Raw genomic sequence first — 16,608 nt, 5'->3', positions numbered from 1 at the left:
GCAGACACAGGGCTCCTGGACAGAGGTGGTGTTAAGGCAGGACACAGCAGACACAGAGGTGGTGTTAACGCAGGACACAGCGGACACAGGGCTCCTGGACAGAGGTGGTGTTAACGCAGGACACAGCAGACACAGAGGTGGTGTTAACGCAGGACACAGCAGACACAGGGCTCCTGGACAGAGGTGGTGTTAACGCAGGACACAGCAGACACAGAGGTGGTGTTAACGCAGGACACAGCAGACACAGGGCTCCTGGACAGAGGTGGTGTTAACGCAGGACACAGCAGACACAGAGGTGGTGTTAACGCAGGACACAGCAGACACAGAGGTGGTGTTAACGCAGGACACAGCAGACACAGGGCTCCTGGACAGAGGTGGTGTTAACGCAGGACACAGCAGACACAGGGCTCCTGGACAGAGGTGGTGTTAACGCAGGACACAGCAGACACAGAGGTGGTGTTAACGCAGGACACAGCAGACACAGGGCTCCTGGACAGAGGTGGTGTTAACGCAGGACACAGCAGACACAGAGGTGGTGTTAACGCAGGACACAGCAGACACAGGGCTCCTGGACAGAGGTGGTGTTAACGCAGGACACAGCAGACACAGAGGTGGTGTTAACACAGGACACAGCAGACACAGGGCTCCTGGACAGAGGTGGTGTTAACGCAGGACACAGCAGACACAGAGGTGGTGTTAACGCAGGACACAGCAGACACAGGGCTCCTGGACAGAGGTGGTGTTAACGCAGGACACAGCAGACACAGAGGTGGTGTTAACGCAGGACACAGCAGACACAGAGGTGGTGTTAACGCAGGACACAGCAGACACAGGGCTCCTGGACAGAGGTGGTGTTGACGCAGGACACAGCAGACACAGAGGTGGTGTTAACGCAGGACACAGCAGACACAGAGGTGGTGTTAACGCAGGACACAGCAGACACAGGGTTCCTGGACAGAGGTGGTGTTAAGGCAGGATACAGCAGACACAGAGGTGGTGTTATCGCAGGCAGGAGCAGATCGATGGCCCTCCGACTCTCATGGTTTATTTACCCATGTTTGGTCACTCTCATGAGACTTAGCGACACTTTGGGGTCACAGACAGCACAGCATCCCGGTAAAACTAAACACAGATCAAAAAATAAATAAAAAATTCTGATTTCTGCATGATTGATAGTCCACCTTAATTATGTCTCCCAGAATTATTTTTGTGTGTGGTGCCAACTGAATGGGTTTGAAAACAGACATATCTGTCTGAATCTATGCTGTCATAGGTTTCCAAAGCATAATTCCTTTCAACTCTCTGGAGTGTCAAGCTCTTATTTTAGTCTGACAGCATCCCAATTACAGAGCAGTGAGAACAAGACGTCTCAATGTTTTTTATTTATTCTGGAACCAATCTGTCACCATAGAAGAGCACTGATATGAGGGATTATGTATATGATGTATATGAAAACCGTTTACAATAACAGTTTGGCTATGAAAAGCCTTCTCTTCCTTTCAAAATGTTCCTGGGGTATTATTGTAGCTGTTGAGGTCAGCTATGCCACTGTAGCCAGCAGAGAGAGAGAGAGAGAGAGAGAGAGAGAGAGAGAGAGAGAGAGAGAGAGAGAGAGAGAGAGAGAGAGAGAGAGAGAGAGAGGCCCTGATGGGTCTGGAACACAAACACAGATTTGTGACTCTTTGGGTGTCTTCCTTTCTTGACCAAGCAGCTGGGAAACCAAATTGGTCCAGAATTCCATTCTTGTACGCTCTACAAGATCTCTCCCTTTGTCTCGGTAGACTCAAAACACTTTTATCCTTTTCTTGCAGTGAGTAAACCAAACAGGGGAGCGGCCGGGGACTAGACCTCAGCAACATCCCCTCACTGCTTTCAGTCTCTGCTGTCAGAGAAGTCGGTACTTGGCAGTACAACCAAAAGACATCACTCGCACACAAAAATGTAGCCTTTCAGCTGTTTTCAATCATGTTAAGATTGTCAATACATAAGCAAAATCATCACAAAGCTCTCTACGTTAATCAGATCATCCATAATTATGTCCTTGCACAGAGCAGTTACGGGTGCTTTCAATACAGTTACATGTATGAGGATAGTTTCAGAAGTTGTTTTATGATCAGGGGCATCGACTGAGTTCAAATTGAGAGTTCTTTGCTGGGTTGATTCATCATGGCTAATACCAAGACGCCCCTTATGTTGTCTTCATGTTGAACAGAAGCAAGGAACTTGGTTCATGCACGGAAGCCATTTGATGTTTTTGTCACTTAGTCAATTTAGACAAACATTTACAAAAGTTAGACAAACTTTTTGTCTGGGTAACAAACAGAGTTCCGGGAATTTGCTTGTGTGTCTTTTCTTTAACTGGCAAATAAAAACTCCCGACTGGCTTCTGACAATGAAAGAATTATTGTGACCAGACGAGACCAGGCCTATGAGTTCAACTGTAATTCAATATAATGAGGATAGATTATTTTGAATGCGAAGGGTTGTTCCCTTCATGATTTAGCCACTCCTTGTTAAGGACCATCTTTACCCCGTTTTGGGAACACTTTGTGAATTCTGTTTGTGTTGCCCACCGTTCTGGTCCAAAAAACAGACACTGTCTCATGGATCATTAGTTAAAGAGAGCCCAACCAGAGACTACACTGAAAAGAACCTTCCATCATCAAGAGCTCTACTTTTGGCCAGCGTTCTTTGGGATTAACTGCTTCGGGCCAATCCAGGCCAGGACTGTCAAGAAGTCCTCTCAGGCACAATACAGACATTCTCTTCAGACACAATGGTTTAACTTGGATGTTTTGATATTCTGTGATCATTAGTATTCTACTAATAGTACATATCTACTTGTACAGCACTGGATAATGACATATTTCACTGGAGATACTCCTAACTCTGTTTATGAACCCACTGTACAGTACTTACACCCCCATACTCCAGCAAATAGCCATTGAGTACCTTGCCCCAGCAGGGGGCGATGTAATGAAACTGGGGTGTTAATGCCGACCAGCAGGTCTCCTGTCTGCTTCAACCAGCCTGTCTTATTGGCCTAACCCCTATCCTCCATTCCATCACACTGTCCGGTCGGTTTTCTGAAACTGGATTAATACCGCTCCGTCGGGCCAGAATCATTGGAAGTGATTATCCGTGCGTACATAACGAGCAACCCCATTCGATCACAGAGGACTGGGGACAGGGACTGGCATGGGGCTTTTCCACAGTAGCAGGGACTCTCTGCCCCAGGACAGTGTGCTCCGTCACAGGCGTCCCCCTCGTCCTCCCTCCCACTCCCCCCCCCCCAACCACCAGAATCTCCAGCAAGCAGACATGGCAGCGACTGTGATAGCAGCCAGGGAGAATGAGTTAGAGTTAGAATGTCTGGTTGGTTAATGACAGGATAGAAAGTGTTTGCGCATTTATTTTTTAGGGGGCCTGCGTGTGAGGGTAGGAAGAAAGTTGATGTTGCTTAAAGTTCACGAATTGGATTGGGTCAAAAGACAGGCTGAATTGACTTCTATGATGTCACCATTTACATAAATGACTGTAAAATATTTTTGTAAGAATGGTATTCCTTTGATTTGAAATCCAACCATCCATCCATCAGATTAAAAGGAACTGATGTTGGCTGAGTCTAACTTAGAGCTGACAGGGTCAGAATGAGTTTGCGTGTACAGGGGAAGCCAAAACCTAATGTTTTCATTACAGGCGGAAACTAATGATTGTGTGAGAGAGAGGTAAAGACAGAGCAGAGGATGGGTCCTAGATCTGACGTCACTCATTTACGCACACAGCTTTCAAACAAGGAAAGCTTCTGTAGTACCCAACGCTGAAGTCTCTGATCTGACCTTATCTAACCGACTTTGTTTGAACGAACAAAGTGAATGGTGATCATTGGAACTTGATCTTGATAATAAGAAATTGAAGCTCACGCAGTACAAACAGAAACCTAACCAAACAAATAACGGTCAGAGAAAAAAGTTGCTCATATTTTATGAAAAGCAAGTTGTAGCATATTGCTGTAACAGGTTTTACCTTTGTACTCAAGAGGACCACCCCATCCGAGTCATAAATAGGAATGGAAAAATCACTTTTCAATCTCATCCTGTGTGTTGACCCCCTGTTCCTCCTGTGGGAGGCTGTAGGGTCCCAGGACAGTGGTCGGCTGGGCTGATCCAGATACTCGGGGTCCAATCCCGGAGCAGAGCTGTTTTCTGATAGTCGGATCCCAACGCCGCCTCTATCTCACTGTAAACAAAAAGCCCAGTTTCTCATGGTAGCAGTGGATTAAAGCCAAAACAGCAACCAAACACAGCCGTTAAGATCCTAATGGCGATTCTTTGGTCTTTCCCTAACGCTTCTATTTGTTTTATATTATGGTATAAATAATGTGGACACCCAGTCAAAGTAAACAACATTCTAATGCACCATACACAAAAATATCACCGATGTCTAAATTGTCTGTGTGTGAGTTTTAAAGGTTGCTATCAGTAACTTGTCTGTAGAGAAATTCCTAAGAACTTAACATGTGGCAAGATTGTTATACACTAATTCAAAGAAATTACACTCTAAAAGCGAATAAATATAGAATGCTTTGTAACTATAGAACCCTCTTACTGATAGCAAAAAGGTCACATAAAGCTTTGAGGTTTCAGATAATGTTTTATTCTAACCCTATATGTTTCGATATGGAACACCAAATTATTCCAAGGTTCTACGCTGGGCGGATTCTTCCATTGTTATGATTTGTTACGTGAAGCATCCTATGAGTATCAGGAAGACAAAGTCATTACATAATCTCAGGGTCTTGTTCTACAATTCAGAACTCACTTCCAGGTCAGGAAAAGGTCCAAAATATGCGCTGAGAAGACATCAAGTGAGTATATTCTGTCAATATAGAAAATAAATACAGCTCATGGAGGAAGGATATCCTTTTAGAAATTAAACATAAACAAATTCCTTCAGCCATAAAAAAAAGTTGCCTTGTGTTCTCTCTAGTCTGTCTCCTTGGTTATGTAAACCCTGGTGGATGTAAGGTGGATTATGAGAACGTACTGACATGTCGCCTAAACCTTACATTTCAAACATTTACACGTTGAAGCTGACTGTGGCTTCCGTTTTATAACAGTTACCATTTTCACACAGAGGCAGAAATAAATCCTTATCTTGTACTAGGGATTTGTGGTTTTGGCGGGGGGGTGGGGTGGTTAAGGAGAAAGTTGAAATCTTATTCAATACAGATACTATCTGAGAATTAGAGGAAATCATACTTGCCAATCATTGGAAAGGGGCTTATTGAAACAAAGTGAGAGACAGTTCTTATCTTACTCCACTCCCTGCCTTATCCTTTAATCCCTGCCATATCTGACATAATTTACCTCAATCCTCCCAAACTGCATAAGACGTACAAAACTTTACACAACCTACGATGTAGTTCGTTAAGTTTCCACTCTCTTGTGCATCCTATCTCTTCCAGACATCGTTCTGCCTTGAGCCTATCCTGTGGTGACCTTCTGACCTTTTGTCTGTCTGGTTCACCCTGTGACAACCTACATACCACAGGGTTGTGAGGCTTCCTGGGGAGAGCACTATGACACAAGGACCCGACAGCAGGAGAAGTAGACAGCACCAACTGCACGGCAACCACAGGGCCCACAGTTTCCTGGTAGGTATCACAAGCACTGAGTTTTCTCATGAGAAACTTGGCTTACAGACAATGCACTTCTCTTTTGGTCTATAAACAGTCGGCCTATAAATTACAGTACAGTATGTCTTTATGTGTGTGTGTGTGTGTGTGTGTGTGTGTGTGTGTGTGTGTGTGTGTGTGTGTGTGTGTGTGTGTGTGTGTGTGTGTGTGTGTGTGTGTGCTTGATGTACTTTGAGAAGTGTGAAGTGTGCTTTGGAAGTGAGTGTAAACAATATACTTCAGACTCTACTCAAGCATAAACTAAACAAATCTTATATTAACATTCTGAAACTGAAATATGACCCCTTTCCGGTCACTAGAGGGATTGATGTGTGAGTTTCTGTTTGTTGAGGATTCCATAGTTAGCTGGTATGAAGCCATTTTAAACTGTGGACTGGTGTGCCATCTAGTGGCATATAATTATCCCTGCACGAACAGACTTTAGTACTATATAAATACTGTATAGTAGCCTTAAAGTAGCCATATTTCCTATGGTGAATAGAATGTTTCATATTTAAGTCTAGCTGCCATGCTACTAATATATCAGTGTCAACGAATGGTTCATAAAAGTATTTCCTTTTTCTATCTAACAATAAATTAATTCAAGGCAGCTTCTCTATCAACTGCCATGGTATTTGTGAACAACCCACAATAGTGTGAAAAGGATATAAAATGCAATTCATGAAATAGAACTCGCCCCCAACTTGCAAAACGACCATATTCAAGACACAAAGCTATTCTGATGCTAATCCTTTGCCACAGTGAGTTGTGCTTTTGAGGCAGGATGATAATAAATCACATTAAATCAATTGTGATTTATTCTTGCATTTCAATTAGCCTATTCAGTGACAACAAAGTTAGAATTCATCAATGGGACAGTGGCCAGTGGGCACCAAAGTCTAAGGGACACAGGTTCACGTTGGTATTGTCCCATATTAGACATTCTCTGGTATTGTGAAGTTTGTGGTGGAGGACAGTCATAATTCTCTTTAGACATGCCTGTCTTTTTAAACAGATTGTGAAGGAAAGTGTCTTAAAAGCTTATTTGATTTGCATGGTTTTTTAAACTGTTGTTTGCTATGTGTGACAACATGAACGAATTGTGTGCCTAGCTACCTCTGCATATGGTTTAAAAAGTACGGAGAAAATATTTGAGTAAGAACTTGGCTCCGTTTTTTGCGCCATCTGCGAGAGTTTACTTTTCGACTGACTTCGTGTTTTTGCTAAATGTGAATGTCCCCACTTTAACAGAGGCAGCAACAATAACCACATATCGACTATTGAAAAGTAATTGTCCAGTTTTAAATGTATTAAATGGAGAGTGTTATCGCAACCGTATTCTATTTCTTGATTTTCAAAATAAAATGTGACTGTGTAATTTTTTTGTTGCCAAAAATACCCCATTTTGAATGTGTCTAGTTCAAAAATAGTCCTATATATAGAAATGTATGTCATATATTGACATTAAACGTCCATGTTGATTGGTCTACAACAGTATTGTATCACTTGTAAAAAGTGTATGCAAAATCATGGTAGATAGACAAGGTGAACGTTCATCACGATTTAGCCAGAGTTTTAAAATTACCTTTATTTTGAAGGGCCGTAAGCTTCACTGTGCACAACTTTCGTCGAGCCAGTACCACTCACTTGCCAGCCTGTGGACAAGTTTAACAAAGCAGTGTCTATCGGGGGGAAATTAACAGAAGACTTTCTGGAATTTATGGGAATCCTTTAACTTTTGGCAACATCAATAGCACGGTATGTAGTTAAATCAATGGTAGAAGTTGAGCGGGTATTTAATTAGCTTGTTCTGAACGTAACGTGCCGACAACGTAAGGGGGTACCGCTCGAGGCAACATAGCTGGAGTGAAAGCGGCATTCTGTTGTGCTAGTTAGCCAGCTAGCTGTGTAGTGCTAGGTAATGTGCAGATCATTTTGAAAAAGTGAGTTACTGGTTTATTTGCCTAACTGTACAGTTCAGTGTAGGTTGTAAAGTCATACCCATATCATTTACACTCAGGTTTTGATAATTTGGCTGTTCTAGCACAAAATATTAAACTCACACTAGTAAGAACAACTTCGGGTGTGTAAAGTGAGTGCCCGAGTCCATGCAATACTTCTTGACTGTCGCGTACCTGCCTTCTATGAGCTGTCTAACGTGAAAGCTAACGTAGATAGTTAACACTAGCTGAAATGGCCAAAATAATATTTCTATACAGTTAGATGATACCTTTAGGTGTTGTTATACATGTTCCATTGTTTCTTGAATTACTCCTTTTCCTGTCTGTATTTCAGATGCACTACTACCGCTATCAGAATGCAGCTACACGGGAAGTCAGCTGCTGCTACAAATACCTTATGTTCAGCTACAACATCATATTTTGGGTAAGTAGTATCTGACTTAGAGAAAGTAATACATGTAGACGTATGTTTTATTCCCACAACAAGCTAAACTGTTACAGATTTTAGGCGAAAGAATGATTCAGACGTGGTACGTTAGAACATCCGGTGACAGACACATTGGCCATTGCAATATGAGGGCGAGCATAGGCGGAAATCCCGGGGGGGACAGGGGGGACACGACCCCCCATCCTGGGAAAAATACGATTTGTCCCCCCCAATAAATCACTGTAAACATAAGGAAATGTAGATAATAATATACATTTAACATATTACAATGTAGGCTATGTGTTACAGCAGTAATTTTGGTGTCCCCCACAGGAGTTGCTCTTGAGAAAATGTCATATAATTGTCCCCCCCAAAATTGATAGCAGATTTTCGCCACTGAGGGCGAGGTTTAAAAGTTTTCTTTATGGGCAGTTATCCAAAGGGCTTTTATGTCGGAAGCACAGAGTTTACTCAGACATCTCTGCAACCTCTGCTAGCTGACCCGCCGCCCTGCTTCTGCTATCTTTACCCCCACACAGTACTTTTTCCATTCCCTCTCTCTGATAACATTCTCCAATGGCAGACGTTATGTTTGTGTACTCTGTTAAACTGGGCTGAGAACAAATCGGCTCTTCCTTCCAACCTCCACCTCTCTCTTTTTAACTTCACCAGCAGAACTTGTTTTTGCCTTGTTTTCTTTAGTTGTTTTTAACTGTTTGACAGAATGCTAATCGAGTTTGTGTTTTAAGGACCTCCCAGTGGTGAAGTTGAACACTTTGTGTCAACTTCCTGTTTTAGTCAGCACACAGGATTTTTGGTGAATCTACAAAGTCAGTTGTATTTGTTGCACTTCCTCGGTTATTTTTCTGGACCCTTGGGAGTAGACTTTGTGAGGCTCCTTCCTTCCTATTTTATCATCTGCTATCGTCTGAGTACGCAGCATGGTGTGTGGAGATTTTTTGACTCAGACCGAAGTTTTTGTCAACAGGAAGTGTAAAACCTTCTGGGGTAATGGTGTCACCATGTGCAAAGCTTGAAGATTGACTGTTTGAACTGTTTGCTGTTTTTTCCATTTTAAAGATCATTTAAATTCCCTTTTTGTGGGCATGTTGATAACATATTAATCCTTTCACATAGATATCCAACCAGTATCCACATTTCCTCAGTTGGTAGTAGCCGGTATCAGATAATTTTACTATTTCAATCCTTGATGTTCTCCTTGATTTAGAATAAGTGAACATGTTTGGCTTGTTTGCCATTCACTACAAATCATTTGTGGGGTTTACATTTACATTTAGTCATTGAGCAGACACTCTTATCCAGAGCGACTTACAGTAAGTACAGGGAGAGTAGGGTTAAGTGCCTTGCTCAGGGACACAACGTCATTTGTCACGGCCGGGAATCAAACCGGCAACCTTCTGATTGGTAGCCCGATTCCCTAACCGTCAGCCATCTGCCCCCCCCTGGTTAGTGTCCATTTGCTAAATATTGTAGTTAGTCGAGGTAAACGCCCATGAATCATTGTAGAGGTGAAACAATGTAATAAGATGCTATGAGGCCTAGGCTGCTGGGACGAGGAACACAACATGAAGCCTCAGTAAAGTCAGTGTCTTTCCTAACATGTAGCCTTGTGTTTGTGCTTCTCTCCACAGCTGGCCGGAGCAGCGTTTATTGCCATCGGTTTCTGGGCCTGGAGCGAAAAGGTAAACAGCTACGATTACATTGGCTATCAACTTATATATCTTAGATATATATATTTTCTTAAAAAGCCCTACACCAGCGATTCCCAACCTGCGGCTCATTAAGTGAACGGATGTGTTGGGTGGTTGCAAAAATATTTGAGCTATGCAAGTGGTGACGCAAAGTGGAAAAGGTCGGGATTGGCTTCCCTACACTCCCCTACTAACCTGGGCCTGACAGGTTTTATACCTCATCCGTTTGTGCCACGATACGATGTCCAGCGAATCAGGCGGAGGGTTGTGTTGATGTCATCATTGCTCTGACCTATAGGGAGTGCTCCTGGACTTGACCCAGGTGACACGGCTGCATGGTTTCGACCCTGTGTGGTTGGTTCTCGTGGTCGGGGCCGTCACCTTCATCTTGGGCTTCGCTGGCTGTGTGGGCGCTCTCAGGGAGAACATCTGCCTGCTCAAGTTTGTGAGTAGCTCGGCCTGCGTTGTTAGGACAACAGCTGTTTTACCCTTCCTCTTCAATTCTGTGTCAGAGAAATTAAGAATGTAACGTTTTATACTGAACAATACTACATTTACATTTAGTCATTCAGCAGACGCTCTTATCCAGAGCGACTTACAGTAAGTACAGGGACATTCCCCCCGAGGCAAGTAGGGTGAAGTGCCTTGCCCAAGGACACAACGTAATTTTGCACGGCCTGAAATCGAACCGCCAACCTTCTGATTTATAGCCCGATTCCCTAACCGCTCAGCCATCTGACCCCCCTACTGGTGCTTAGCATTCTTTGTCAGCAGATAAGAGCCCAAACGTACTCTAGGCTTTCCTTATTACCCTGGGGGAAGGGTGAGCATTTGTTAAGACTAGACGATGTTGGGGGAGTCACCCACAGTCACTTCCTCTGCCACAATGACTCCTTTTGTCTTTTTTTGCTGTCTGGATAACAACTTCTCGAAACGTCTCCCTCTTTATCGCTATTTACTTCTCCTTCTCTCACCCAATGTCGTTGTCCTTTTGTCTCTCTCCTTGTCTCACTCTCTCCCTCACTTCTCTCTCCCTTCCTCCTACCCCTCCATCATTGCCTCATCTTATCCCTCGGAATGCCATCCTGGCCCAGTATTCCAGTGGTGATTCAGAGCGAGGTTTCTGTTGATGCCTCAGGCCACAGGCTGCGTGACTTTAACAAGGTGTGGCTTGGCATCCCCGATGAGGAGGAACCCTTCTATGAACAAAAGATATGTTCAGTCACAGCAGCGGGCCTCCTCACACATGGCGTCTGTCTAACACGCATGTGGATTCAACACGCTGGGAAAGGACACGCATGTCTGCAATGATCTTGTTTATTGATCATGCTCTACATTTACATTTTAGTCATTTACATTTAGTCATTTAGCAGACCTCTTATCCAGAGCGACTTACAGTAAGTACAGGGACATTCCCCCCGAGGTAATTAGGGTGAAGTGCCTTACCCAAGGACACAACGTCATTTCGCACAGCCAGGAATCGAACCGGCAACCTTCTAATCTTCACCCGCTCCACTCTACACCCTGTGCCCAGTCCACCTCTGTGTCCTGGTCCATGTGCACAATTGCTCTCCCTTATGTAAAGTAATTAGTCGATGTTTACGTTTTCTTAGGTTGTTGGAAATTTTGTTAGGCACTACTATAATTATTAGATGTGGGCCCTGTGCCCCACTCAGAAATCGTACACAAACCAGCTTTTTAATAAGAAGTCTGTGTTTTGATGACCTTGTTCTTATCGTCAAACCAGCACCCTGCCACAGTCTAACCAGCTACAGCTGCAGGAATTGCCGTTTGGGAATACATGTAGTTTTTTTTAATTGAGCCTCACTCTATGCCCACTCTATTTCATCTCTCTGAGTTACGTACCAACAGTTTCTAGTATGCATGTTCCACAGTTAATAAATCATGTTTATATGTTTAGCCTGTATCTTGGTTATATTGTAGTTTTGTGTGTGTCATATGTTTGTCTTCATAGTGTCATATGTTCACATTATGTTTATTTGTCCATTGTAGTAAAAATTGTTTTTTCATTATTTTATTACCCCATTTTTTTTTTGCTTGTCTCTGCTGCTGTAAAACCCCAAATGTTCCTGCCTGGGGATTTAAAAAAGTCTATCTTATCTTGTGTGAACCTGGTGTTCCTGGGTCTGGTCGTGTAGCTCCAGGATGTAGTCTGATGCAGAGCCCCCTGTGTTCCCACCAGTTCTCGGGTGTGATCGGCTTCATCTTCTTCCTGGAGCTGACGGCGGCGGTGCTGGCTGTGGTGTTCCAGGACCCCCTGAGGGACTGGATCAGCGACTTCTTCCTGGCCAACGTCAAGGCCTACCGAGAGGACATCGATCTGCAGAACCTCATAGACTCCCTGCAGAGGCTGGTGAGACAGTACTGCTGTGTGTGTGTGTGCGCGCACATGTGTCAAGACTTGTGTGTTTATCTGTTTTGTGATGTGCTATGTAGGCCAGCAGGCAGGAAGGGAGACATGCTGGTGTCTGACCCTGAGAGACTATCTTGTCTATTTTTGAACGTTTTCTTATTTAATTTTTTTAATCTTTTTGCTAGCTATCTCCCTTGACTTTTCATGAATTTTTCCAGCAGCACTGTCTGCTTTTGTCAAGCTTCACTACAGTAGCCTGTGTATCAGTGGGCATGTGTGGATAATTATCTCTCTCACTCTACCCATTCCTATGTCTGCTCAAGTGCTCATGTTTGACTGATTCCATGTCTCCTCCCCCTCTCTTAGAACCACTGCTGTGGAGCCAAAGAACCTGAGGACTGGGACCTGAACGTGTACTTCAACTGCAGCCAGAGCAACAGCAGCCGGGAGAAGTGTGGAGTACCTTTCTCCTGCTGCCTCAGCGACCCTGCTGTAAGCCTGTCTGGAAGCCTGTCTGTCAGCTTATCTGGAAGCCTGTCTGTCAGTCAGTCAGCCTGTCTGTCAGTCAGCCTGTCTGTCTGTCAGCCTGTCTGTCTGTCTGTCTGTCAGCCTGTCTGGAAGCTTGTCTGTCTGGAAGCCTTTGTCTGTCTGGAAGCCTTTGTCTGTATTTCACTCCTTGCTTGTGACATTCTGTTCGTTCCTGTTGTTTCTCCATCTGTCTCCAGAACCCTCTGTGTTTGTTAGCTTGTTGTTGTTTTGTTTGTCTTCTTTGCACCTGAAGCATCTGTTGTTCCCTTCTCCTCACAACAAGTGGAGTTTTCCTTTAGCCAGCTTTACTGTCATACTGAAGCAAAGGTCTTCTCCTAGTTACTTACTGTTGTTACTGGCATCAACCAGACACATACTTTGGTACTTACTTACTTTCCTGCTTACTTTGTTTTTGCATTCTTATGGCCCATTAATAAGTGTGTTAAATGTTTAGAGCACTGTGGGTGATTAGGACTGTCAGGTGTGTGTGATTAGGTGTCAGGTGTGTGTGTTTAACTTGATCTCTGTTCTCACAGGACACCGTGGTGAACACCCAGTGTGGCTATGATGTCAGAGCTGGTCCGAAGGTGAGGCCGCAAACACAGACCGGACACTCGTTAAACACATCAAAATGGGGGTCAGGTGGCTGAGCGGTTAGGGAGTCGGGCTAGTAATCTGAAGGTTACCGGTTCAATTCCCGGCTGTGCAAAAATGACATTGGGTCCTTGGCCATTCACCCTACTTGCCTCGGGGGAATGGCCCTGTAGTTACTGTAAGTCGCTCTGGATAAGAGCGTCTGCTAAATGACTACATGTAAATGTAAAATAAGTGGCGAAAAGGTCAAATACAGATTCTAGAATCAGAAAGGATCGATCTTGGGAGCAGTGCAGACATACTTTAAGGCCAATTTATGTCCAGTCATTTAGGTGTCACGTAACATCTTTAACACGAATGAGGTCAAAGCTGCTTCGATATTTGTTTTGTTACAACATATTTTCCATTTTCAAACAGCGCCGTTGGAGAAGGAAAAACCTAGCTGTTGGTCTTAAGACCATAGCATTGTAGTACTGTTAGTTTTCCAGATGTTTCCCCTTGAGAGGAGACAAGTCAAGGCCCAGCTGGTACATATTGAACTAATATCGAAAGCTCCCTCTCTCCATTACTCAACCTGGAGAACATAAAAATGTCCTGTTATCACAGCTGAGAGCAGGAGGCAGAGTGGCGTTCAGACCATCCCCCCACCCCACCCCTGCGTCCCTCCATCCCTCCGTCCGCATCTAGAAACACAGGCCGACAAGAACAGACTGTTTCTCCAGCACAGTATTGCTAGCCAGTGTTCCAGCAGTTGCTCTTCAAGCTGGGCTGCTTACATTGATCCGTGCGTGTGCTTGATTGTGTGTGCGGTTGGTGTGAATTTTTTTTTAGCTCTGTTTTCATATGTCTACCCTTACTTAGCAGTGGTTTCAGTCCCCTGCTTGACAGGCTTGCCTGCTCAGAGTATTGAATGTGTGATGGGGGAGACTAGAGGCAAGTATAGACAAAGATGTGCAAGCTTCAGTCTGGGATAGATTTATCATAATCACGTATAAACAGTTTACTGATGGTGACCTTTTCGGCTGTCCAATTCTGAAGGCCCATACTCCCTAAAGATCGAATTCTCTCAAGGTCTTGCCCTTGAGTTGATAGATGCTCACGTGATTCTTTCATATTGCCAACACGCATTCAGCCAAATCCTGTGTGCTTCTCTCCAACGTGCAGCCTGATCGATGTCTCAAATCATGAACTCTCGAGGTGCCTCGTTTCAGACGTGTCACGGCACACTAAACGTCTGTCTCTTCCTGTCTGTTGTCTCTGTGCCTCTCCTCCCTGTCTCCCAGAGGGACTGGGGCAACTACATCTACACCCAGGGCTGCATCCCTGCCCTGGAGGCCTGGCTGCCTCGAAACATCTACATCGTGGCCGGAGCCTTCATCGTCATATCTCTGCTGCAGGTACCAGGGAAACTACTGTTGGTTTGTGTGTGTGTGTGTGTGTGGGCGTAATGATTCCGAGCTCCCTGTGATGTTTTGATACAGTGGCAGCACCATGGTAACGTGCTGCTGTGTTGTCTCCACAGATGATGGGTATATTCCTGGCTCGGACATTAATCGGAGACATTGAGCAGGTCAAGCTGAGCTACTAAGGCCCCGGCGTCAACCAACAAGGGACGGCACTGGATGACAGGAGGACCATCTCTATCTCTATCCCCCTCTCCATTCATCCATGTCTCAGAGAGACAGCCAAGACACGCCCTCTACCCCGCCCTCATTCCCTCCCTCCATCTCTTGAGCCAGAGGGGAAACGGATGTATCTGTCGAGTGCTCTTCTCCCTCCCTCCCTCCCTGCCTCCCTCCCTCCCTCCCTCTTTCTCTCTCTGAGAGAAGAACTCAGATGCACTGAAGACACAGTCTCTCTCCAACCCACTTCCAATCCATCCATCCCTTCCTCCCTCTCTCCACGGGATTGGAGGAGACAGAGAGGAAGGGAGGGATCTTTCCTCAGCCCCTGCTGTGTGCGTGGGGTTTCTCCTCCACGACCGCCTCTACTCGTGCCCTGTCCTCGGAAAGCGCAGAAACCGGACTTTGTGTTTGGAACCTCTCCAGCAATCTCGATGTATTTCGGTTTACTTTTTGTTGTGGTTGAGCGCATCTCAAAGAAGTCTTATATTTTCAATCCGGGACTTCAACCTTTTGCTGAAGGGAGAACACACTTACCCGTTCAGCCCTCGGGCATTCTCCAAAGCTGCAGTGAATCGGCCTCCAACAGCCTGTAAAAACTGGCTGAACAGGAAGACTACAGATGGCATCATTCCAAAGAAATGCTACTTCGTATGGATTGGATTGGCCAGGGCTTGATATGACAATAGGTGACCAAAATGGAGGGGAAAGGATTCGGATGCAGATCACCTTGTGTTCTTACACCCCATTGGCCAACAGGATCATGACCATAACTGAGAGTGAATGGGACTGAAGTTGAATGGGAGTAGATTGGTTGATTGTCAGTGCTATGGTATCGTCATAAAGCATGTTGTCTGTACAGTAGCCCCTGTTGACTTGTGGCCTTGTGTTACAAGTGCATACAAAACACGTAAGAGACGGGACTATTTCCCCCCCCAGTCAAGCCTGGGGTGACGCCCAGCAACGGCATCCCGATCTGGGTCAACACCAGACATGCACTGCCTGGATAATGTGTCTTTTCATCCTCGTGACTCAGTCTTTGGCCTCAACGGGATTTCGTACCACACCGTGATAGTTATCACGCTGCCTTAAGGGAAAGGGGAAAGATTGAATGTTTATATTTGTGGAGATATAGCCTTATAGATAGATATAGCTCAGCCTTTATGATGTTTGATTCATGTTTGAAGTAGGGAGGCTGTGTTTGTTTTAGTTATCCAAGCTGTTGAGCCTGGGAGTGGCTGACGGTAATCAAGCTTTTGTGTGTGTGGGGGGGGGGGGGTGCTGATCAGGTCAGGAGCGGGCCCTGTAGATCGTACCCAGGGGGCAGGGACAGGAGAGGAGGGGGCCAGTATCGCCTCCACGGGGGCAGGTGACTGCCATTTTGTCCCCAGAACCAGGATTTTGTGTTAAAGTGCGATGCACAGAATGTTACCTGAGAGGTAAGATGATGTCGTGAATAGAAAATTGTGGATTGAGTTGGTGTGTTCACCAAATCCTTCTTTTTTTTCTTACAAACAGCCCTGGCCCTCCCCAAACAGTGCCTTGTCATTGTGTGTAGTTTATTAGCGCTGTGCTGCTCTGTTCTCTGTTAGACGTGGAATGCAACATGATCCGACAAGAAGCTACAGCAGGCTGAAGAAAAAACAGTTTACACTGACTGATAGCACCCCTCAACGTGGCCCGTGGTCGTTTGCCTAACGCACACCAGAGACA

At 44.9% G+C, this 16,608-nt stretch overlaps 1 protein-coding gene across 1 annotated transcript; it reads left to right on the top strand.

Annotated features, from left to right (window-relative positions):
- The first annotated feature begins 7,277 nt into the window (after positions 1-7,277).
- Positions 7,278-14,883, top strand: tspan14 (tetraspanin 14). Its single transcript, XM_062464212.1, has 9 exons — positions 7,278-7,435; positions 7,973-8,062; positions 9,718-9,768; positions 10,076-10,222; positions 11,981-12,151; positions 12,518-12,643; positions 13,216-13,266; positions 14,557-14,670; positions 14,796-14,883. The coding sequence occupies exons 2-9, from the start codon at positions 7,973-7,975 to the stop codon at positions 14,859-14,861; spliced, it is 816 nt and encodes a 271-aa protein (XP_062320196.1). The 5' UTR covers positions 7,278-7,435; the 3' UTR covers positions 14,862-14,883.
- The last annotated feature ends 1,725 nt before the right edge of the window (positions 14,884-16,608 follow it).

Source organism: Osmerus eperlanus, chromosome 6 (genome assembly GCF_963692335.1).
Source record: "Osmerus eperlanus chromosome 6, fOsmEpe2.1, whole genome shotgun sequence".
In the NCBI taxonomy this organism is placed as follows: domain Eukaryota; kingdom Metazoa; phylum Chordata; class Actinopteri; order Osmeriformes; family Osmeridae; genus Osmerus; species Osmerus eperlanus.
The sequence above is the reverse complement of the archived record's forward strand: the minus strand, read 5'-3'. Positions and strand labels throughout refer to the sequence as shown.

What these genes read in the sequence shown, in the direction of transcription:
- tspan14 (XM_062464212.1), top strand. Translation starts at nt 7,973, where the DNA reads ATGCACTACTACCGCTATCAGAATGCAGCTACACGGGAAGTCAGCTGC. An exon ending in GCTACAACATCATATTTTGG is followed by an intron (nt 8,063 to 9,717) that starts GTAAGTAGTATC and finishes TTCTCTCCACAG; the next exon opens with CTGGCCGGAGCAGCGTTTAT. An exon ending in TCTGGGCCTGGAGCGAAAAG is followed by an intron (nt 9,769 to 10,075) that starts GTAAACAGCTAC and finishes TCTGACCTATAG; the next exon opens with GGAGTGCTCCTGGACTTGAC.